This window comes from Ambystoma mexicanum, chromosome 9, assembly GCF_040938575.1.
Source record: "Ambystoma mexicanum isolate Mex_15411 chromosome 9, UKY_AmexF1_1, whole genome shotgun sequence".
In the NCBI taxonomy this organism is placed as follows: Eukaryota; Metazoa; Chordata; class Amphibia; order Caudata; family Ambystomatidae; genus Ambystoma; species Ambystoma mexicanum.
The window spans coordinates 651,282,699-651,307,936 of record NC_090931.1 but is presented as its reverse complement, the minus strand read 5'-3'; the positions used below and the strand labels follow the sequence as shown (position 1 = coordinate 651,307,936).

General features: G+C 46.5%; 1 protein-coding gene across 19 annotated transcripts in view; it reads left to right on the top strand.

Annotated features, from left to right (window-relative positions):
- LOC138488440 (apoptosis-inducing factor 3-like) overlaps window positions 1-25,238 on the top strand; it is a 1,275,087-nt gene that overhangs the window by 1,046,745 nt on the left and 203,104 nt on the right. For all 19 annotated transcript variants that reach the window (XM_069615395.1, XM_069615389.1, XM_069615394.1 and 16 more), the window contains 4 exons: window positions 16,585-16,656; window positions 16,800-16,863; window positions 16,947-17,023; window positions 18,353-18,470. In XM_069615395.1, the coding sequence (XP_069471496.1) occupies window positions 16,585-16,656; window positions 16,800-16,863; window positions 16,947-17,023; window positions 18,353-18,470 (331 nt within the window). The remainder of the gene's footprint in view (window positions 1-16,584; window positions 16,657-16,799; window positions 16,864-16,946; window positions 17,024-18,352; window positions 18,471-25,238) is intronic.

The window sequence follows — 25,238 nt, the reverse complement described above, 5'->3', positions numbered from 1 at the left end:
GCTGCATTTTTCAAGTCACGAATCACAGAGAACTGCCAGGAGAATACGCATTGGACCTGGTGATGGAGAGGGAGCAAGAATGGCCTATTAGATGTGCGTGTGTTTCAGTTTCTGTCACTGGGCAATGTGTTGGGAGTGTATTTGTGACTGTGTAAAGTATAGTTGAAAGGATGCATCTTTGTTCATGTGACTTTGTATATTTGCATGTCTTTTGTTGGTCACACAGCAGAAGCGTGTTCTGGACAATGAAAAATGATCACAGACTTGGGGGCGGTCATTAAGAGTTGGGTGGTAATAGTAAAATTGTCAGTATTTGGCAAATACTGTTGATTTTACCGTCCACCCAGTTCAGGGTCTGATGAAATACAATCTGTGGTATTCCATGGGCATACTGGTGGTGGTATTTTAGGCAGACATTTTGCATAAAATCCACCTATTTTCACCTCCACATTAAAGGTGGTGGTGACAAATCCAAACTGGCCCCACATTTTTTTAAATTTCTCTTTTTTACTATACAGAATGGAAGCATAGGTTCCCTTCAATAGAGTGAAAAAAGCTTTAACAAAGGGCCATGTTGAGGTGGTAAAAAGGTGGGCATCCTCGATGGCCTCCTCTCATGACCTTGCCCATATAATGCATAAAAGGGCCAGAATGTACCCTTTTATGCATAAAGAAAAATCAGCAGTAGTGAAATGAGCTACTACTATTTTAGATAATACATTTCTTCCTCCACAGTGATGCTGAAAATGGCTGAACAAAATGTTAAACTTTTTACATTAGTTATCGCAGGTGGTATTTCTAAAATCTCACTGAGGGTATGCCAGAAATACCACCTCTGCTGGTGGTAAACTTTGAGTAGGGCAGATTTTCAGAAATGCCACGGGCGGAGCTGGTGACTTTCTTCTGCTGTAATAAAAAAATCCACCTAGCTCTAAATGACCCTCTTAATTTGTAGTCTTCTAATAATGAATACCTGACTTATTACAGCTTTCTATGTGTGTTTTTTTTAACTGTGTCCAAATGTTAGTACTTCAAGCAGTCCAACAGCAATTTCTATAACCACTATATAAGTAACATCCATGGGTGCTATTCAGGGTGCTATTAAACACTTTTTGTATGCACACACTGGTGATCAAGGAATTCACCAGAACACAGGGGAAGCATTTGTACAGAATCAAACTGAGGACAAACTCTGATAATACAAGGACCCTTACTTCCTTGGCAAGTAGGAGCCATGATAAGCTGCTGCGGATTGCAACAGACCAATGGTGTATGGGGAGCAGTGGTGCCAACATTACCATCCAGGGTCACAGAATCTCTTATTAAAATGCATACTTTGCCACTGAGCGGTATGAACATGCCTCTGCAGCCTAGACTCCTTTCCCTCGCACTCACTGTTGAGGCCCATGTGTGGGGGTGCTGAAATCAAGATGAATTCCTAGCCCCACTTACACAGAATCCGAGCAGGCTTTGCAGCACTCGGTTCCTTCGTTGCAGGATAGATTCTAAAGGATTTGGTCCTTTTCAAACTTTATTTTTTACATTTTGGAGATCTGGCCAAGGGCACAACAGCCCCGTCAGTCTGGGGGAAAATTGCCCTTTGGCCCCCCCTTTCCAGTCTGCCCATATGGGAAAGAACGGTAAGAGGAGGAGACGAAGCGTGGAGAGGGCGGGAGAGAGGAGTCACCCGAGAGTAAGGAAATAGTGAGAGAGATACATCTGAAGGAAGAATGCCAGGGCAATCAGACTACGCCATATGTCACTTGGAATATCCTTGAGGGAGCTAGATAGAGAAGGCTAGTGTCGCTAGGGCTAGCCTAGAGTAAGGGTCACATGGCTATGGAGAAATCTGTACTTTCACCATACCTGCTGGAGTAGGGAGCCTGGGCTAGGGAGGTGCAAGGCCTCTAAAAGGACACGAGGGAAAGGCTACAGAGAGTACCCTAGACTCCGACCCTCAATTGACTTGTTTTGTGCATCTTTTTATAATACATGTGAAAAATCTATTCCCTTCATCATGTGTTTTACTAAGAATTTTGTCACAGAATGAACAACAACACAACTAATTGTTCCCTGCTACTTGTACAGCAATGCTTCTATTTCCCTTGACAATATTATTCCTTTTTTACTGGCTCCACAAACCCAAACATTGCAAGCTGGGGGGAAACACCAAATTGAAAAGTACTTTTTCTGCATTTATCATCTTATTAACAAAAAAACAGGGTTGGACGCTGCAAGGAACCCCGGGTTATCCAGAGGAATTAAGTATATAGCAAAATAGCTTGTCAGCCTTTTAAAGACTGGGAGAAAATACAGGTGAGACAATTAAGCCCCATCAATCATAGCTTCTTATTCAGTTCCACATATATAGACCCACAGGTAAAGCCTAACCTGCAGTGGAGGGAACACAGGGCTATGTGAGAAACCAGAAGTTGTCTCATCCACTATTCCCTGGGGATCTGTCATCCAGGTGGCAAGGACACAGCCATTGCTTTTGGATCAGTGCTTGGTGGTGGACGAGTGCAGAAGGATTACCTGGGTGAGTGGTCTTTCGGAGAGTGGGAGTGGGACACCTGGATGGTGCGACACGGTATCCCTTTCCCTGTAACACCTTTACCCCATCCATCCCGGGAGGATATTTAGAAACTCTACCCCACCCCTTTTACAACACCAACACTTTCTCACGGACAGCCTGCTATAAGGGAAAACAGACTAACACCCGACCCATGTACCTGACATGTCCCAATACCATGGTCAGGCAATTATCAACAATCACTGACACCTGACTGCCATTACACTTCCCCATACGGATAAAAGGCAGAGCACGAGAGCACACTCTGAGCGAGGCATAGCACACAAGGAAACAGCAGTTTCGAGACGGCAGCTGAGCAAGAGGGAAAAGATGGCGAAACCTAAGGGGATCGCAAGAAGGGAAATTCCCTTGACCTTTTCGACAAGGAGCAATTACTTTCCAGAGACCTCGAGAATAGAAAGGGTAAGACCAAGAAACCAGGCTGAAGAATCCTGCATTGTGTGTGGGAGATACACGGGGCCCACCCGCATCAGTAATCAAGAAGGGGAGAATAACCAGCCGCTGTGGTATCGTCCTTGTCTCCAAGGACAAAGCAGCATCAATGAAGTCAACAAAGCCGGTGAGTTGGGGAGACCGATAAGACCGGTCTGTGTTAAAGCCAAAGTTGCAAGTAGCAACGTTGTGTGGCGAGTGCTGGAACAGACATTGTTAAAACAGGTGTGATAAGAGACACGAGTGAAGTTAAACTGCTGATGAGTGATTGAAGTTTAAAGCAAGCTACAATAGTTTTTGACAGTGGTCCGGCACTACGTGGGTGCTCAATCGAATGTCTCTGTAAGGTATCCAGCTAAAAAGTGATAACAGTAGATTAATTTGGTCCGAGCATTGCGTAGGGAGACCAATTGAAAGAGAATGAATAAATGTGAATCAAAGTGGTCCTGCAACGGGTCAAGCCAAATCCTGTGCAGTCAAGTCTTTGATTTTGATGATATAGAGAAAGTCTGTACATGAATTTGGTCCAAGCCCGGCAGAGGGATACCGATTGAAGGTTTTGTGTTAAAGTGGGTCTGAGCCTGGCAGAGGGGGGCCGGGGTGGACAGAAAATCAACAGAAATTTGGATATGTAAAATCCTACGAGGAAAGGAACTTTGATGTTTGTCGTGTTGCATCAGGCCCTCTGAAATAAGAGATTTTGAATGGCAAAAAGACTTTGGCACAGAAGGCCCTGGGGTTGAAGTTTTTAACTGCATCCTCATGCTAGGGAAGCCAGAAACTGCGCTAAGCTTGAGTGTGTTGCCTTGTCCCATGCTGAAAACGTGGGGAAGGGAAGCCAACGGTTTAAATATTCTGATATATCATTTCTTGAACACTTCTTTTGCATAAACATTGTTTCCCACACTATTTGTATTTAGAAGTAAGGATTGGCAATATGTTTATTAGTATAGGCCCTTTTATTTTAACAAGACACCACTAGGACTGCGTTATTATTATTTGATGGTCGTAGCTTGCTCCCATCTTTAGATTTAGTATTATATAGGTGTTTTTCAAACCCAATTGAAGTTCAATAAACACCTTTGAACTGTGGTCACTTGTGTCTGACTTGCTGTTTGATACAGTGTCTTGTGACAGCTGTATAAGCTCAGATTCCATCAGAGGATGTCGGTGTTTGGAGTAGTACCTTGCAGGAGTCTGTAAGTGGTGGAAGAGAAATACAGGAGTTTGAAGGAGTCTGGAGGGGAAAGGAGTTTGGAGGTGGGTTGAAGTTAAAATGGGCAGATAAGATTTGCCTCGTTCCGCTCCCTTGTGATTTTCCTTCATTAGCGCCATGATCCCTTCGGGCGACCACTGCTCTCTACAAATAGGCATAACATAACATAAGCTGTAAGGAGAAGTTTTGGTTAAAAGATCAGGAAAGTGGTTGAACATAGTGAGATGGGTTTGCAATATCAGGAGGTGATTAATGCAAGGAAATAGGAAGCAGACTGGAAGTTTCACAAGTCGGCTAGAAACATCAGGAGGAGGTTGGTGCTACAATGTAGGAGGTTATTGGATGATATTGAGAGAAGGTTGGCTAGCAAACAACCTAGCGAGTTCGATCAGTAAGGAATGAGAGTGCACGCTTGGCCCAATGCAGGCGTGAGACCCGATCTGAAAGGGTCCAATGAAAAGGGGTAGGAGGAACATGCATGTGTGCATCAAGGAGGAACAAGGCCAGAGCAGGAGTTAGAGTGTCCAGGACCAAGTAAAGGGAGTTGACAAACCTCTCTCAGGACCATCATTGGAAACAAAAACTGAGGGAGCCACGCCCAATTGCATCTGTCTCAGGCTGGTAGAGTTCAGCTACTACCTGAATTCTTGGTAGACATCAAGTGACGTCTACTATGTATACAGGATGCATCTGAGGTGGCGCTATCCCATTGAAGCCCAAACTAAGCAGGAAAGTGGACAAGTAGAGAATCTTAAGACTTAGTGACAGGAGTAGACCCTGAACCATGTGACCATTTTAAAGAAAGCCCCCCAAACCTGTTCAAACTTTCTGAGGACAAACTATCTTACCTCGTGAGTTTTATTTGAGTTTGGCACAGGAGGAGAACTTATGTGTGTTTAATAACATCTGTTTTTACCACAGAAGTTGTGTTCAGTTTTCTTGGAACCCCCACTTGACTATTTGATAGTAGTGACAGGAGTATTAGGCACCAGGGTGCAGCAGTAAAAACATTAATAGCAAGGTGCATGGGGAAGAGGTAGTGATGGCGAACCCCTCCATAGGTGCATGCAGGAGGTGCAATCCTGTTCTAGTCAGCTGTCAGCATTTGCAGTGGATGACCTAGGAAAGTGAGGTGGAAAACAACAAAAGGCTACTGACATAGGTGCACTTCTTACTCTGATATCTGGAATTGCAAACCTACACAGTGAGAATTATGCTCCAGTATGCTTTGGAACTGGAGAGGGCTATACTGACTGCTTTCCAATAAACCAAGGGGTTAGACAGGGCTGTGTCCTTGCTCCAACCCTGTCTTGCCTTTATATAAACAATTTGGCTGCTATAGTTGAGAACATAGAGATGGACGCCCCATGTCTTGAAGACAAAGAACATGTCAGTCTGCTTTTTGCGGATGATGCTATATTAATAGGAAGACCACAAAAGGTCTCCAATATGGATTTCATACCTTTGATATAGGTTTGAGATCAATAGTCAAAAAAAACAAATATCTTGTTTGGCGATGGAAAAGAGCAGGAGCCCAAGGGATGATTCAAAGGGTTGACCACTATGATTACCTAGAGGTTTGTATTGATGAAAGGTGCCTGAGGAAAAAAGAAATCACCAAGAGCGAGCTCTCTTAAGCCAAACAGGGTAGGGCCATGTTTTTGTTTTTCAACATGTTTTGATGGCCGAGAGGTCACACGAACCTTGGAAATACTTGGCGCATGTGTCTACCCAGCTGTCTTCTATGGGTATGAGATCTTGGGCCAGACCAGTGTTTCACTAGAATCCAAAGAATCAAAGCTCCTACAATCAGTGATTTCTCTTCCGTTTCTTCACCTTCATTGACCTTACAATTAGAACTAGGGATTCGTGGAGTTATCTATGAGGCTAAACTAAACCCTTTGTTATAGTGGCATAATCTATGGTCAACCAAAGAACTGTTTTCATGTCAAAATACCTTTTGATGTATTATCCCAAGAGGTGCAGCAAAATTGACCATGGTTTAAGTATGCCAGGTATTTAGCACAACATGTTGACATGGTAGATCCATGTGACCTAACATTGGTAACTATGGGAATATTACCATACACTAAAATGCACTTACAACAGGTATACGAAAAATGGTTCTACCTGTGTAAATTTTCAGAGACTAACGAGACTGAATTAGTCGCAAAATACCTTGAAAGGAAGAGCCAACTCCACTGTGAATCTGATTTAAATAGAAACGAAGATAAAAAAGCAAAATTGCTGTATCTGAATTTTGAAGGGATTGTGTCCGTATTCCACATCTATGACAGGTGATCACCACAGCTATGTTGCTTCGGAAAAAAGTTTAGGCGTTGGAGTCCTACATCGATGACGCCGATACGCTGTCCCTTGAGGCTCTCCGTCGAGCCGATGTCACCGGATGTTATAAGTAGGACGCACGATGCCCGTAGCCTCAGTTCCGTTTTTTCCGCGAACGTGTTCGCTTCGGAATCTCGGCGCACCTCTGTTCTTTTCCTGATTAAATCAGTTCTTCGAACTTGGATGTTTGTGAAGTATAATGTCATCTACCCCGCGGTCGGGCTTCAAGAAGTGTCAGGACTGCAGTTCCAAGATGTCGCTTACGGACCCGCACAACGTCTGCCTCTGGTGCCTCGGCGAGGACCACGCCACCGATGACTGCGATGAATGCCAGTCTTTGACGTCGAAGGCCTTGTGGGAGCGTAAGAAGAAGCTGACTGTAGGTAGGGTTTCCAAACCCCGAAATCCGCGGGGCTTTCGACCGACGATTCGAGGGGCTACTCTCCGCGTCGGCGTAAGTCCAGGGGGCCTCGGTCCCGGAGTGGTTCTCGCCATTCCTCTGCCTCTTCTAGGCACTCTCGGAAGCGCCGTCACCGGTCGCCCTCCCCGTCCTCGTCCAAGGACACTGCCAGACGGCAGTTAGCTTGTCTCAACAATCATTCATCTCCAGCAGAATGGGATGCATTTCGCAAGGAGATGATGGCGATTTTTGAATCGCAGGGCTCTGTTCCGTCCGCGCCTTCGAGAGAAGCCGGCAAGGAAAGCGCTAGGGCCACCGCTCGCACGCCTTTGGGCACGGGTGGTCCGCGCGATCATCGGGAGCCGTCGAGGTCCCGATCGGACAAGGTGGATCGCTCTAGCCATGCCCGCTCCAGGTCCCGGTCCTCGATGCCCTCAAGATCGTTGGAGCCTGTGAGGTCTTCTAAGAAGACATTGATGCCATCGGCGGCATGTCCGTCAAGGGACTCTCTCGAGGCTCCGGCTCCGAGAAAGTCATCGATGCCATTGGCGCAAAGGCCGTCGAAGGACACGCTCGAGGCTCCGGCATCGTAGCCGTTGTCAAAGACGTCAGCGCCTCGCTCGACGCCGATTCAGTCGAGGCCCTCAACGCCTTTTTTGGAGGCTTTACCAGAGGTACCCCGGAGGACGGTGGAAGCTCGGAGGAAGGCCCTGAGTAAATCGGTGGGGCCTGTGTTTGAACCTTTTTCTGTGCCCTCGTCCAGGGATGTATTCCAGCCTTTGGATTATATCTCAGAGGTGGATGAAGGGTCAGATGTGGAAGGGTTTGTCCCTCCTGAGGTTCCTGACAAACTCTTGTCTGGTCATAGCCAGATGGAAGACCTGCGTCAATCCTTGCATGACACCAGTGGTCTGGACACCTCCCTGGAGGTTGAATTTGGCAGGCCTGAGCCGGGTGCACACGCTGAGTCTTCGTACAGGCGTCTCATGTCGAGGGTGACTGAGTACTTGGGGTGGTCTGCTCCACCTGTGGATTTTCTGCAGGATGACCTGACAGATATTTTGGACCAAGGTCCACCCACTGACCCAGTGCTGCCATTTCATATGGCCTTACAAAGAAGGGTGGCGGCGGCTTGGCCTGCTCCGGAGAGTCTCCCGGCAGTGAATAAGTTGTTGCCGAAAAAATACCGTCCAGCCAGTGGTGACCCCTGCTACTTGTCTTTGCACCCCACTCTGGAGAGTTTGGTGGTGCAGGCGGCTACGACCCCAGCGAAGCAGGCGGCGTGCCCCACCATCCCTCCTGATAGGGACGAAAAGCGCTTCGACGGTTGGGCGAAGAAAGCATTTTCATCTGGGGCTATGGCCTTAAAGGCAGCGAACTCCGTTTGTGCCTTGGCAGGATTCACTCACACGTTGTGGAATTGTGTATCTTTGGCGGCTGAACATATTCCCGAAGGGGAGGAACGGGATGGTTTTCTTGCCCTCGTTCAGGATGGCAAGGATGCCATGTGTAAATCCGTGCAGTCGGGTCAGCTGGTCCATGGCGGCGAGCACCGTGATGCGCAGGTTTGCGTGGTTGCGGAAGTCTGGGTTTGCTCCTGATGTACAGTCCCGGCCTCTCAACATTCCCTTTGATGGTGACCATCTTTTTAGCAGCAAGGCTGACGAGAGCCTTGAGAGGTTGCAGACCTCCAAAGCTGCAGCAAAGTCCTTGAGTGCTGCAGTTTGTCAATATCCGCCTTTTCGTCCTAGGGGACAGCAATGGAGGGGAGGTTCCTTTCGATACTACTCTTCCTTTGACTGCCAGCTCCCCTCGACCTACCAAAGAGGCCAACGTAGGAGTACCAGAGGTGGAAAACAAGGTACTCGAGGTGCCAAAGCCGCTCGGGCAGTTGCCTCTTTGCCCTCAGGCACTGCCGCAGCCACTTCAGCTCAGTCATGAGGCCATGTCCCATGTTTCACCGGTTGGGGGAAGGCTGGCACAGCATCTTGTAGAATGGTGTGCCATTACTTCAGATGTGTGGGATCTGGAGATCATAGCCCACGGCTACTGCCTTCCTTTCCGGCAGAGGCCTCACGACAATCCACCAGGGAAGCTCTCTTTGAAGAGTCCGGGTCCGCTCCTTGTGCAGGAAATCAAATCCCTGCTGGAGACAGGTGCCATAAAACTGTTGCCTGTAGCGGAGAGGAACAAGGGATGGTATTCCCCATATTTTTTATCCCGAAAAAAGACGGGGGATTGAGACCCATCATGGACTTGCGTGGTTTAAACAAGCACCTCAGGAAGGACAAGTTCAAGATGGTTACTCTCTCTCAAGTCCTCCAGGCCCTTCAACTTCAGGACTGGTTGATGTCTCTCGACCTCATGGATGCTTACTTTCATGTGCCGATTCATCCCAAGCACAGGAAGTACCTGAGGTTTGCGGTTGGTGACTCGCATTTTCAGTTTCGGGTCCTGCCGTTCGGATTGACCTCCGCCCCGAGGGTCTTCACCAACTCATGGTGGTGGTGGCAGCGTATCTCAGGAAAGGGGGGGATTCACGTCTACCCCTACCTGGACGATTGGTTGATCAGGGCACGCTCTCCCGAGCAAGTGCTGGACCATCTGTCAGTCACCTGCCACTCCCCTCACAGGCTGGGTTTCTCCCTCAACTTCAGTAAGTCCCACTTGACACCTACCCAGCGGCTCCAGTACATCGGATCAGTGCTCGACACATCCCTGGGGCAGTGTTCGCCTCCCCAGGTGAGCGCTCATCACATTCTGCAGATGGTGGACAAGTTTCAACGTGCCCAGAGTCTCCCGGCGTTCTAGTTCTTGAGGTTGCTCGGCCTCATGGCATCCTGCATTCTACTGGTGCCAGAGACCAGGTTGCGGATCAGATCTCTGCAATGGGCTCTCAAGATGCAGTGGTCTCGGTCCTCCGGCAGGATGTCTGATCCCGTTTAGGTGCCGCCCTCGGTCGCCCAGGATCTTCTGTGGTGGGCCGTCGAAGGCAATCTGATGAAGGGGGGCTCCATTTTGGCTACCCTGGTCGGAGGTAATGATCGTGACGGACGCATCCCTCACGGGATGGGGAGCTCATGCCAACGAGTTGACAGCCAGCGGTCGTTGGTCTCTGTCGGAGTCCAGACTCCATATCAATCTGTTGGAGCTGAGGGCCATCAGGCTAGCTCTGAAGGCTTTTATGCCGTCTGTGAGGGGGAAGAATGTCCTAATTCTGATGGACAGTACAGTGGCCATGCACTACCTCAACAAAAAGGGGGGGGGGCATGGTCTCTCCCACTGTGCAGAGAGGCGGTGCAGCTCTGGTTCTGGGCCGTCCAGCAGGAAATTTCGATCTCGGCAGTTCATCTGGCCGGAGACGAAAACAAGGCGGTTGACACTCTGAGCAGGCAGAGCACGGTCTCTCACGAGTGGGAGCTGGCTCAGGAAGTTCTCTTGGAGATCTTCGCCCTTTGGGGGACCCCACAAGTGGATCTCTTCGCCACCAGTGTCAACCGGCAGTGCGAGAGATTATGCTTGTGGGAATTTCCTCCAAGAGCAGTCTTAGGGGACGCGTTCGTAGTGGAGTGGTCCTTCTCACTGCTGTACGCATTTCCTCCAGTCCCCGTCATGCCGCAACTGCTGCAGAGGTTGCGGAGATTCGGTTCCCGAATGATCGTTATTGCTCCGGCATGGGCCAGGAGAGTGTGGTACCCGGACCTTCTCGACATGTCCATCTGCCCTCCACACCGTCTTCCCTACCGAGACGATCTGCTCTCACGGGAGGGGGGTCGGGTTCTCCATCCAGAGGTCAAGTCTCTCAACCTTCATGCTTGGTTTCTGAAAGGTTGAGGTACAAGGATTGGGACCTCCCTGAAGATGTGATGGAGGTGTTGCTTTCGGCCTGAAGGCCTGCAACAAAGTCCCTGTACCGTTGCCGTTGGAGAAAGTTCTGCGACTGGTGCAGGGTAAAGAATGTGGATCCTTTTTCATGTGCCATTCCTGTGGTTCTGTCTTTTTTTGCTTTTGTTAGCCCACAAGGGCCTGCAAGTGGGTACCATTAAGGGTTACCTGGCGGCGCTGTCCATATTTAAGCGCTCGTCTGAGACGTGTTCTTATTTTAAGATTCCTTTGATTTCTCAGTTTCTGAAAGGGCTAACTAATGTGTTCCCACCATCACATTTCCAGGTGCCTGGTTGGGATTTGAACTTAGTTTTGAAATTCCTAATGGGTGCTTCGTTTGAGCCCTTACATTCTTGTCCTTTGAGACTGTTGACCTTTAAAACTGTATTTTTGGTTGTGGTTACTTCCCCTCGCAGAGTGAGTGAGTTGCAGGCAATATCCGCCAAGCCACCTTTCATGGTGTTCCATAAGGACAGGGTTGTCCTTAGGGTCCGTCCTTCTTTTCTTCCGAAGGTTGTGTCGGAATTTTATTTGAGCCAGAAGGTCATTCTTCCGGCGTTCTATCCTCCTCCGCATCCTGGTAAGGAAGAGGAGAGGCTCCATAGGTTGGATCCTAGGAGAGCTTTAAGTTTCTACATCTCCCGCATGTCCCGGGTCAGAGTGGACGATCAGCTCTTTGTAGGATACGCTGGAAGGTGTTTGGGTCAAGCTGTTACTAAGCAGACCTTGTCCAGATGGATTATCTTGACAATCTCTGAATGTTACCGTTTGGTGGGTAAGGACCCTCCGGTGGGCTTACGGGCCCATTCTACTAGGGGTGTGGCTGCCTCTACTGCTCTGCAGAGGGGTGTTCCCATTCGTAACATTTGTGAAGCAGCCATATGGGCCTCTGTCCATACTTTTGTAAAACACTACTCCAGGGATTCTATCCATGGGCAAGATTTGGCCTTTGGCAAGGTGGTCCTCTATTCTGCAATTTAATTGGGCATTCTAAAATTCTAAATTCTTTTCCCACTTCCATATTTTGGTACTGCTTTCGGAGTCTGTCATAGATGTGGAATGCATCGGAGGACACAATCCCTTCGAAGAACAAGTTACTTTCTTACCTGGTAATGTTCTTTCGATGGGATGTTCCTCCAAAGTATTCCACATCGCACCCTCCCAGCCTGCCCCTCTACAGAATTTCTTATGCGATTGCAGCTTACGTTTCCGCAAGGCTTTCTGTAGTCCTACTGGCAGAAGATTAGTACCACACGTTCTAGGAAAAAACTACAACTGAGGCTACAGGCGTCGTGCGTCCTACTTTATAACATCCGTGACATCGGCTCGACGGAGGCCCTCGAGGGACAGCTTATCGACGTAGGACTCCGACACTGAAAACTTTTTCCGAAGCAGCACAGCTGCGGTGATTACCTGTCATAGATGTGGAATACGTCAGAGGAACATTCCATCGAAAGAACTTTACCAGGTAAGAAAGTAACTTGTTCTTTAGACTTGGAGCTTAGCCATTAGCTCAAACTAAATCATGGAAATCAAACTCTGATGAGTGTATTTATTGCCGGACTGTTTGTGAAGATACAACACTCTCTTTTTCTGTCCTCTGTTCTGTCCAACGGAAAACATGGCTTTTACCTGTTTTTAGAACTGTTAACATTCATGCTGTAAAATTAGCATTGTCTCATTGTTCTATGACTAATAATTCATTTTTATGTGTAAATTCCCAGTACCTTAAAAACGCTTGTAGGATAAGGAGGCAAATATATAACAGGTCATACAATATTGATTTGAAGTATTGCTATGTATGAATTTCTGTTGTAAATGTGATTTTTGAATCTGTAATTGTTTATTTAAAGTTTTATGTATTTAGATGATGTAGACTTTTTATATTTTATGGTCCTTTATCAAAGTAAATCAATGTTACTACTACTACAACAAAAGGCTTTTAATTGTGGCAAATCACATTTTAGTTTGGTGTCAGACAAAGGGCAAAAGAAGACGGAGAACTAGCGGCACAAGGGCTCACACCTTGCCATTTTTCTGTGACACTAGATTACTAGCATGACTCTAGAAAAGAAGGAACAAAAAGATAACGCAACAAAGAGTTCATTTCGTTGTTGAGTCGCATTCTGTTTGGGTAGTCTGCTGAGTTATCTCCTTAGTTTGCGTTGTTTCTGGAAGAGAAAGGTCCTCAGAGGGCGTGAGTTACTGATATTTGGGGCACAGACAGGCTAGGATGGATTTCTAATATGCCTTTTGAAATTTGGGATTACCAAGTAGAGATTTTCTTTGCCCCAGAGTGCTCTGCAGTCCTCCGAAATAAACTCTCATACAGTAATGTAGGGCACTTTAAGGGAAGGGCTTCATATGTTAGAGAAACCGTCTTGACAATACACTCAACTCCTAGCTGCAACCTATACATTTACATCTGGACTGGAGTGATATGGTTGCAAGAGCAAGTGTCTAATACTATACGTGTTGCTGCTTGTTACACTGCTATCAGCGGAGCCAGATGATTTTATAGAGTCCCTGCAGGAAAATGTGACCATCAGGTTGCATGACGCTCTGATTCCTTTTCAGTTTGAATCAATCTCTGGTTCCAGTTTAGGTTGGGGGGCACTCTAGAAGTAATATTAGATTTTTTTATGGTTTGATGTAATCATTCGAAACAGTGCATAAGGGCCCATCATAGGAGTCACAATTCCCAGCAAAGTCTTGCCAAACAGAGGATCAACTCAAAGTATTTGTGTAACGGAAACAGCATAGGCCTGCTGTGGTGAGTTGCAAAAACTCCCCATCTGGCAATATGAGTTGGTAAAATGCTAGGGATTGGGTTTGTCTGGCCGCTACCTGATGCGCTTCCCAGACAGTGGTAGAATTGGTATCCCGCAGCAAGATCTCGGAGTACACCCATCAAAGTGTTAAAATCCCATCTTCTACGAACCTCAGGAAATGACATTCAGGATTTCTAGACAAGAAATAAAACAACACTCTCCGGCAACCTTACCTAATGCAATTTAATGAGAAGGTAACTGTCATGCATTCCTGGAAAGTTTGGGACCGATGGAGATGCCATTAGTATGTTCCGTCACACTCATGCTGTTTATCGCATGGAGCGGTCTAGTTTTTTTCCAATATGGGCGGCTCCCGGCATAACTAGCCACTGCTTCTCGGTGCGTTGCACCTTGTTGCTTTTCCGTGCAGAACGCTAATGTTCCCTTGCCTGCTCCACCGACACTCTGCTTTGCTTGAGTGTTTTGACGGCGCCTTGCCCTTTCTTTCGCGGAGCCTCTTGCGGCCTTGCTCACCCTCTGCCACTTGTTCCGCGCTGCGCCTGCTGCGATGCTCTATCTCGCTCGTATTTTCCTTCTTCCTATTCACAGCTCTGCTCTGTCGCTCTTTCCCGACCCTCTGGAGTATATCTCCACCCCCTGTACTTTACCTATCTGGAATTCACCCCAGAGTCTCAATTCTTCTGTCCTTACTTTCTGGCTCTGTTTCTCGATACTCCAGATTACGGAAGTTCCCTGATCCTCCTTATCCCCACCGGTGATTGCAGTCAACCATTCCTCTTGCCACCGGACTCTTGGAACGGTTCTTCCTCCTCAAGTCTGGTACTATTACATCCTGCCTTGATTGGACCATCCTATCAGCCATACAGTTGATCATCAAGTCTGGGCTTACAGTTTTTTTTTTGCCAGGAGGCTTTATTCCCCTGTCACTGGGGGCCTACTCCCGGGGAGACCACGGTGTTGGGTGTCTTCAATCGACAGCGTGGCATCCAGAGGAGAGAGACCTTACCTACACCAAAAGAAAAAAGACAAGACGGAGAAGGCACACGTAAGATAAGAAGGCGAAAGCAGAAAGATCCAGAGGACAGCTCTACGGAGGAACCAGATGAGGAGCAAGGGAGGGAGGATTCTTCAGATTTTGACAGTAACAAACGAGAGCATAATCTAATAGCACTCTTTCTGTTAGACCCACTACAGACATCAGAAAAACATCCCCAGACCAACCACCATACTGATAGGCAGCCAGAGTGCGGAGCCCAGGCAAGACCAAAAATTAAGATCCTGAAGGCAGAGAAAGGGAAGTTCAGACCACTGCACTCCTCGTGGTTGGAGAAAGCAGTAATCAGAAGACCCGGATCTCCATTTTGTACGAGTGAAACGCTCCAGATACCAGCAGTGGAACCAGAGATATCCCAAGATGTGAATGATACCGACCAAATTTATTTTTGCAGAAGGGACAAGTGAGGGACATCTTTCAATTAACTAATTTAAAGCAAACTCCACAGAGAGATTCGAACAACTGTTGCAGTTAGGACAAACAAGGAACCAATTAAAAAATTGAAAGCTAAACCTTAATGCAGCCAGTCCGAAGCACCACAAGTTCACATTCCTCAAAAAAGGCATTTGGAAGGTGCTCTTCCAAACTGTCACTGGATACACAGGGACCACACTACCTGGCAAGAGGTATTCCAGGACTTGGAAAGCCTACAGCAGCTGCTCTGGAAAGGGCTAGGCGGGTGTCCCGTATCCACAAAAGGCCAGATTGCTGGAAGAGAGGTGGACCTATTGAATGGTCCAGAGCAAAGTAAAAGGAAGTCTGAAGCCAAGTGCTTCCCAAAGCAGGAGAGTGGCACAATATTGTATCCCTGAAAAGGACACTAAATGAGGGGACATTGACGTGGAAGCTGTAGCCTTAATGCCTGGGAGAGACCTGTTGTGAAATATGATGGACACCTAGTTCTAGGAGAGATCTTGTATTCAAGCTGATGGACCCTAGGGTCTAGGAGAGACCTGCAGTGAGAGATAATGAAAAAACAAGGACATTCAGAGTCTGGGAGAGACCTATTGAACCCAGAGTCAAGATGTAAACTGGCATTCACTTGACATAATGTGAGAAGCCAAACACCCATTGCTACAACCTGGGGCCTAGGGAAAGCCTAAGGGAAGTAGCCTAATGCAAGTAACCTGGGAGCCGAGAGAGATCTTCAGAAAGATGGTGAAAGCAGCAAGATTTGAAGAGTTAAAACTGTGCGTAAACCCTGGAAGGGCCTTCCCAGAAGGAGTTATTGGTTTTGCTTGGTCTGGGCATCTAAGATTAGGATTTTGGGTCCTTCTTAATTGGCTGAACATTTTTGTTGAGAGCTTAGGGTAGTTGGGAGGCTAAAGACTGATTAAGATTAGGTTTAGAACTTTTTGTTGGCTGCATCTTTTGGGCATTGCTTTGCAGAGTAGGGTGTCCCAAGGAAGGGCAAGGACGTATACGAGTAGGTTAAGAACTTTGATTTGGATGTTGATTTACAAAGGTTTTGGATATTGTATTTACCAAATACTGAAACTATTTGCTTTAGAAACGCTTTTATAGTTTTGTAGATTGAATCCTATATCCCATAAGTATGTAATCCAATCCCTACCCTAAATAAAGCTGTTGTCAAACCGCATACAGCACTCAAGTGTGCCTTTGCTTGGCCATTCCACACTGCATACAGTAACTCTCTTACCCAGGTCATTTTGCCTTGCAGGTCTCATGGTCCTCACATGAGGGCTCTTCCTGTTTGGGTTGTGAGGCTTGATCCTAGATTTCAAATCGACGTTGACTACGGAAGCTTTATTTTTGGTTATTCAATGGCACGACAGATGAATTATTGGACCAGATAAATATGAAGCTCCTGAGTCAGAGTAACATGCACATAATATCTAATTTCAGATGCTACAGGAACGAGGAGTAGTATTTCACATGAAGAGTGGTGTGGCAGAACTGAAAGGAGAGAATGGCAAGGTATACTCTACAAGTTACCTTCTTAGGCATGCTAAGACATCTCCCTTTACACATGTTTTGTCAGAATTGACCACTGTAACTCTGCAGTAGTTGTTGTTTCAAACGTAAATATGAACACCTGTTCCTATTTATTCCCTGCTTAGGTCCAAGAGGTGCTGCTGGAAGGTGGAGACATGCTGCCTGCAGATGTGGTGGTGGCTGGACTTGGTATGAGAGATATGTACCCTTTGGATATAACGTGAAGCACATTTGTAAACTTCAGTTTTAGCATTCCTTTTTGTCTCTCCAAGGTGTCACCCCATGTGCAGGCTTTCTTCAAGGAAGTGAGATTGCCACAGACTCCAGTGGAGCAATCTTTGTGGATCAGGTATGCAGTGTTTAAGCAGGGAGTGGGGCTGTGAAATTTTAAGAGAATGAGGCAAGATCAAGAAGTAAAGCAGACAATGATCACCAGATTACACATGTTGATCTGATGGCAGTTTGTTTAGCAGCAGTCTGTTGGTAATATAATAGCAGTGCTGACCAGCGAGCACAAAAAATATATTTGCCCCGAATGAGTACTGCAAGTATGACATTTTGCTACAGTTGATCAGTACAAATGTCAGTACCCTATTTCCTGGCACTGAAGCATTTTATGTAATTTTACCCCAAGTGAATGCAAAAAGATTATGGAATGACGGGAGATAACAGGAATAAGAAGACCTTAAGGGAGAATCTAGAGAGTAAGTGGAGATTAGCAGACTCAGCAGCGGTCAGGAGAGTGAGGAGAAAAGGGGAATGCAGTTGATTAGGGGAATGAGAAAACATCAGTGGAGTGAGAATGTAGCAGTAATGAGGTGAATCTAATGATACAGGGTCATTTGAAGGAATGTGAATGGCGATCTAGTTAGATTCAAGTTTGCGTTGTGAATAGGTGAGGTTGTCATGTGAGTCATGGGGATAGATGGTATTGTGTGGTGTGTGTGTGTTGGCGCTGGGATGGAGGGTTAGAGTGGGAGGAATATAAGGGGAGGGTTTGCCCATATTAAGTTACAGAATATATGTAGGGTAAACTGAAATGGGCTTCATTCTGTTTGGATTTGGCGCCTACTGTGCAGTCTGGCCCGCCCGGGTTGTCTGCGCCACGGTCAGTCAGTCAGTCTGAGGGTCTGCCCACGTTCTTTGTTCTGAGTATAGGTATGTGTGATTCGGCACAAATGGTATTCATGAGTTTGGTTGCGAGTCGTGTGTGGCTGTATTAGCCATGTGGTGAAGTAGGTGGTGAGTCAATATGTAAGTGTTAAGTGCGGTTAGCGTGGCATGAATTAAAGTTGTTGTTTACAAAATCTTCTTACTTGCTGTGGGTTCTCTTGTTACTGCAGATTGAAGTATTTCCTAGGTTTGTAGATTGTTTGGAAGGGTCTTCTATGTGCTCCTAATGGCAAGGTTGTCTTGCATGGGCCTTATGTAGAGCGGCAGACTATTTCACAGTTCTTACGCCATGGCTGGGAAGCATTTGGCACAAGTTCACCTCTACTAAATGTTGGGCTTCTTGACTAGGAAGGCTAGTCCTGATATGAGGGTTTTGTTGGGTTGGTATTTGTTCATTTTGTTTTGAAGGAATTCCTGGCTTCTGGCTATGATAGTGCATGTGGCATGCCTAAAAGTCCGAATGGGATGAGATATTTCACTGGTTACACTCTCCATTCTCTTGCAGTTCATGCGTGCCAGCATCGTTGGAGTTTTTGCAGCCGGCGACGTTGCATCATTTCCACTATCAATACTGGATGGTCGAAGGGTTAATATTGGTCATTGGCAGATGGCTCACGCTCATGGTATGTCATTGTACACACACCTCACTATGTGTTATTAGACACACATTACACTAAGTCATGATTTGCATATTATACCCATACAGTATACGATATGACAACCTCACAGTACAGTATATTATGAGTCACACATTTCATGCACACAGTATGTCATGGCCATCACACTGATCTACAATGTACTCCCTATGCCCCTTTGTGAGATGTTATCCCTACAGGGATGGAACTGAAGTACTCTGCAAAGGTGTACATAAGAAAACCAAGGCTGGGTGCATCCGCAAGCCAATCCTGAGCACCTGTACCAACTCCTTGTGCTCTTTTGGCTTGCAACCCCAACAGCCTTTCTTCATGTGGGCGCAGAAGGGGGTATGTGCAACACGGTGACTAAACTCAAAAGTGCACTTATTAATGCACGATCTGTCCCTGCTCACGCCGTAGACATTGCAGATTTAATCGTGACAGAAAATCTTGACTTCATTGCTATCACGGAAACCTGGCTGCATGCGGCCTCGGGCCCCGCACTGACCCTAGCCATCCCAGACAACTACTCCATCATTAGATGCGATAGGGACACTAAGCAAACTAAAGGGGGGGGGCTAGCATTTATATTTAAGAGCTCGCTCAATCTCAGAGCTGTCAACACCCTGCAGCTGCCATCAGCTGAATTACTCTCTATTAAACTACCTATTTCTCCCAATCACACAGCTTCAGTGCATCTCATATACAGGCCACCCAGCCCCACTTACACATTTGCTGAGGACATCTCATCTATCTTCGCCTCTAGCACTAAGCCCAAATCTCAAATCATCATACTTGGCGACCTTAACCTGGGATACAAGGACACAAATGATGCCAAAGCCAATGACGTAGCCAGTGTTCTGGCTGACTTCGGCCTCACCCAACATGTCAATGAACCCACCCATATCAAGGGTCGCACCCTTGACTGGGTCTCAGACATGAACTGTGCACTAAAGGTATCCTCTGTGACTCCTTGTGCGTGGTCTGGTCATCATAAAATCTTATTTTCCATTAATTCTAGCCCACGCATTGACAAACCCAACATGGCCTTGCCAACCTATACACGAAACAGGAAGGATATCACGGTTGAGAAACTACTCCCCCTTATCCTCCCGTTACTAAACTCTGCCTCCTCCACCTGCTCGGACCCCACTGCCCTAGTTGACACCTACAACCGTGCCATGTTAAAAGCTTTCAACACTATTGCCCCTCTCAAACTGCACAAAGAAAAACCCTGCAACCATCTTAATTCATGGATCACACCCCACCTACGTGAACTGCGTAAAGCAAAAAGAAAAGCTGAGTCACTCTGGAAAAGCTCACCCACACTAGTCAACAGAAATAACTTCGAACCGCCTCCCTCACTTACAAAGATGCTATCCTAGCGGCCAAAAAAGAAGTTTACAACACCAGGATCACACAAGCTCAATCCAACACCAAGGAACTCTTCCAGATCCTTCAGGAACTAGAGTCCTCTTTCGCTCCTTTGGATACATGCACTCCGGACGCTGAATGGTGTTCCGATATTTAAAAAGCACTTCTAAACAAAATTGCCATGCTCCAATCCAAAATTAATAGCAAAAAAAGCCACCTCTCGGATTCATCGGGCAACCACCAGTCTTACAATATACCCGTTCCGAAGCATTTATTCAAACCTTTTCACCCCTCACCATCAAGGAAGTTGAAAACATAATCATGAAGCTTAAGCCTTCTAACTGCCAAGGTGACTCATGCCCTGCGCCGATCGTAAAGGAAGCAGCTCATGACCTAGCACCATTCATTACTTCCTTTATCAATTCATCATTCAAATCTGGCACAGTACGCGACAACCTTAAGGTTGCCTGGGTCATCCCCCTAATTAAAAAACCTAACCTTTACCCTAGCAACCCTACTAACTACAGGCCCATCACCACGGTGCCTTGCCTACTCAAAATTCTGGATCGTGCAGCCTATCTCCAAATCCAGAATTACCTGGATACTAACAACCTATTAGGACTTAGACAATCTGGCTTCCGTCCAAGACATGGTACGGAGACAGCCTTGATTGACTTGAAAAACCAAATAGAAGACCTGAAAGACAAGGGCAAACAAGCGCTCCTGCTCCTCCTCGACCTCTCTGCTGCTTTCGATTTGGTCGATAACCAAATCCTCTGCCATCACCTTCAGATAGCTGCTCACTTCTCTGAGGCAGCTACTTCCTGGATCAGCTACTTCCTGACAAATAGATCCATGAGGGTCTTCTCTTCCTTAGCCGCGGCTGACCCAGCACATGTCCCTTGCGGAGTCCCACAAGGCTCTTGTGTATCACCCACGTTATACAACATGTTCACTAAACCACTTTTTGATATTCTTGACTATCTGGGTGTCTCATACACAAATTATGCGGACAACACCCAGATACTCATCCCTATCACTGGTGACTATGCAACCAATGTCAACGCACTCAATTCAGTCTACTCTGTCATCCAGGCCTGGATGGCACACCACGGGCTCTGCCTTAACGACGAGAAAACTGAGTTACTCATCTTAGGTTCTCCGCCTAAACTCATGAAACTTGACCCCAAATACATCTCCTTCCTTATCAATGGAAATGTTATTAAAGTCACCAACGTCACGAAAACACTTGGAATTTACCTTGACTCCACTCTCTCTCTCAATAGACAAACCAACTCAGTAGTCTCAGCATCATTGTACACATGTAAACTTATCACAGCGTGTCGCCCCTTCCTGACAACGGACAACTGCCTGATCCTAGCCAGAACCCTCATCATGTCTAAACTTGACTATTGTAAGGCCCTTTACTTAGGGACTAGTCAAAGAAACCTTGATAAACTTCAGGTCTCCCAAAACAATGCCATTAGGGCTGCTCTCAACATTCCTAGGCGCTCACACATTTCCTCTACCAGGCGCAATCTATACTGGCTACCCATTACACTGCGCATCTCACTCAAAACACTTGTTCTAACTTACAAGGCACAAAATAATGCTGCACTTGCTTACCTATCCACTCGCTTCACACAACATACCGCTTCCAGACCTCTGAGATCGGCACAGGCGCACACTCTAACCATCCCCAGCTTTAAGCTTCAGACAGCTAGGGGTTTGAGCTTCCCAGTCCTGGCTGCTAAGCTGTGGAGCTCCTTACCTAATGATCTTAGGAATGTGCCAGCCATCCATTCCTTCAAGAATAGAACTAAACGGTGGCTTCACGAACAGGATGCTCTGGCCTCCGCCTTGTAACTCATGCTGCGGTCATCGGCAAACAGGCTACCCACTGTATATATTGTATATTTGACCTTTTTGCCAGTCCGCGCAATATTTTCTGTTCCATGTTCTTAATCTTCATGTAAATATGTCTTTAAAATGTAACTTGTAACTATATATGCAAAATTTATCTGTAACTCCCTTTCCAAACATGCGCCCTGATGCCCTTGGGCAGGGTGTGCAATACAAATAAACAAAATACAAATAAAAGTACAAAATACGTGCCATTTTCCTGCTGGGCATTTTTTTCTTTTTTTGTGCTGGCTTCACCATATGCCCTGCACTCTTGGGTTTTCATTCATGGCACTCTTGTCGCGAGCCCTTCTCAGATTCCAACCCTTGCCATAATTATGGTTGGAGTGGTGAGGCCGTGATCACTCTTGGGCTCTTTGAGCACTTTGACTTGGCTCTCCCCAGGCTTGCATCAATCCCTGAGAACAACCTTTCCCAGCGCAAACCACTGGTGCATCTGCAGGACTATGTGAAAAGTAAATCTTCTTTAATTTTCTCCCAGGGCGGCTGCATAAGTTGCATGATATATGATATGATATGATATGATGGTTTCGGAGGGGGTTGAGTGGGAAGGAAATGGAAACAGACAGGTGACTACCATGCTAGGCCTGACAACATTTCTGGTAGAGCCGGAGAAAAACAAAAGGTGAGGGAGAGAGGTGCAGAAAAGGAGGGGAGGAACAAAACAAGCGACTATCGTACTAGGCCTGAAGACATTTCAGATAGTGCAGGGGGGTGGGAATAAAAACAAGTAAGGGGAGGGGGAAGGAGACAGACGAAGTTGCTATCATACTAGGTCCAGGGACAATTCTGATATAGTAAGTGCATAGAAGAAAGTAAGGGAGGAGATAGGAAAAGGGGGAAAGGGAGAGGAGGAGAGAACAGAGCGTATGCAGTTAAAGAGTGGAGGAGCAAGAGGGAAGAATGAATAAAATAGCAGAAGTCAGTAGTAACACATAATGTTGGAAGCCAGGATACAAGATGAAGATGGGAACAGCATGATTTAGGGCCACCGTGAGTAAAAGATGCAAAGGAAGTTCAGCATGAGAGTTGAGAAAGGGTGATGCACCGTGAATCGATGAAGTCCATAAAAGTGAAATCCAGCATTGGCCACAAGATGGTGATGGTGAAACCAGAATGTATTAGGACAGACTCCTGCAGAAGTAGGGTTGAGGGGTAAAGGGGGAGGAGGGGGAGCAGGGTAGAAGAATCATGTGCCCTGAGTCCATACGTTGTCACGCGATGCGTTCCCGGCTTGCGTCTGTGGCCCCAGAGTACATTTTTGGACTTCCTGAGTCCTGTCACGCTCAGTAGCTACGTGCACGGACGGTCTAGTCTTTCTCCGTTCGAGTACACGTAGCGCTACTTAGCCACGCCTCCCTTTCAGTTCTACGCGTTGCAACCGCTCTCGGTCAGCTGTGCTCCCTTGCTGGCGCGGCTTTGCTATACGCTGTTTGCTCCTCTGAGCATTCGCTTGCTTCTTTCCTTTTTCTTTCCTGCCTCCCCCTTTCTTGGTTCCCTTCCACTCTGGTTTCCTCTGCCTTCGGGGCTCTCCCGGTTTGCCGCCTCCTGCGAAATGCTTCCAGCAGTTCGTTCCTTCAGCTTCCTTCAGCTTTCTTCTGGAGTGTATCTCTTGTCATCCACTGGTACTACTATTTCCATTCTGGGTCTCCCGCTACTTTCATCCTCCGAAACCAGCAGCCACCAGGAGACCTGCCGGACCGTTATCAGTGGGGTTTTTTTGCCAGTACTTGGCTTTTCTTCCCCTTTCTGTCCCTCCGGGGAGGGGGTCACGGCCAGGGCGTTTTTAACCGCTCTTACTGTGGCTTCCTCTTGCGGGAGACTCAAGCAGCAAAGGAAAAAAGAAAAGGATTACCAAGCTCATCGATCTCTCAGCCCCGTGGAGGAGGACTCAGATACTCCAGGTGAGGAGTTAGAGGAGGGAAGTGGGGATACCAACATAACATCAGGGAAACCGGTTGACAGATTGCAACGCCAAACCTCTAGGATGGCTACCCCTGAGCAAGTGCAGGAGTTAATTGCCGCGGTACAGAATCTTTCCATTGAGATGCAAAACATGAAGACAGAGAACAATCGTCTTAAACAAATGGTGGCGGCCCGCAAGCCCTCTACTACGGATTTGCCCCCGATGTCTTTGTCATCGGGGAAGTATGACAGATCTCCCAAGACTCTCAAGGTATTCCTTGACGCCTGTAGGGTGTATTTTTCCTTCAGAACCCACACCTATGCATCCGACCACGCCAAGGTTGGCTTTCTGATATCAAATATGACAGGGAATGCCCTTGCTTGGGCCACCCCTCTCGTCACAGGAGCCGATCCAGGACTTCAGAATTTTGATACCTTTGTGGATTTAGTGAAAACCACCTTCGAGAGATCTGAGATATCCATGGCAGCAGGCGAAGACCTGTTGGACGTTCGTCAGGGTCAAGCTGATGTATTGTCTTACATTTCTTCATTTAAAAGATTGGCGATGGAAACTGGTTGGTCCGAACAATCACAATATATATTGTTCCGCCGCGGTCTCCGGGAGGACCTAAAAGATTAATTGGCCCACTTCCCTCGTCCTGCCTCACTACCGGAACTGATGACTGCAGCCCTTCAGATGGAATTCTGGATGCAAGAAAGGCGTCAGGAGAGACGAAAGACACGTTCCCCATTTCCAAGAACCTCCTCTCCTGTCAGGATCCCATGGATTTCCAGATTTTCAATGAGACATTACAGTAGAAAACTTTCATTAAGAAGATTTAAGTAAACATTTGTTTTTAGTTTTCTTCATCTTATATTTGTTGGAGAATTGGTGAGTGATGTTTGGGCGTTGATTCCGGATTTTAATATGCCAATAGCTTAATATGTTTCCTTATTGATATTTAACTACAGGAAGTGCCAATTTCCCCAAACCAAGATGGAGGTTCAGTTCAACACTAATGATTGGAGGAGAAGTATTGCGAGGTAGTTTGGAACATTTACCAACATTCTAAACTGCCTTTCATTCCAGTTCCCTTAGAGGAAGGTTGCAGTTATTCGAACTCTGAAGAAATTTGGCTTTAGTAATCCATAGTAACTTTTGTGAAGAGAAACTAAAGAGAAGATAAAAGTTCTGAAATATCTTTCAAGAAGAAGTCATCAGATTTAAGAGAAAACTAAAGTCAAGTAAAGAAGAAGCAAGCTAAGTAGTTTTGGTGAAATACTCAATTGTACTTTGATCTAAGAATATAATTTATCTCCAGTTTTCAAGTCAAGAAGTTATTTTTTTTAATAGTATTTAGAGACTGTTAATATCTACAAGTAAAAACGAACTTCCATGTGCTCATTTCGTTCGTGTAATTGTGTTGAGAAAAGTAACGTTTGTTTCATTCGTATTGCGGCTGCATTACTTTTGATATTATTCGGGTTTATTTAATATTTAGTTTCTTCAGAATAAAATACTAATTGCGCAAGCTTCATTAGCCATTGTTTAAT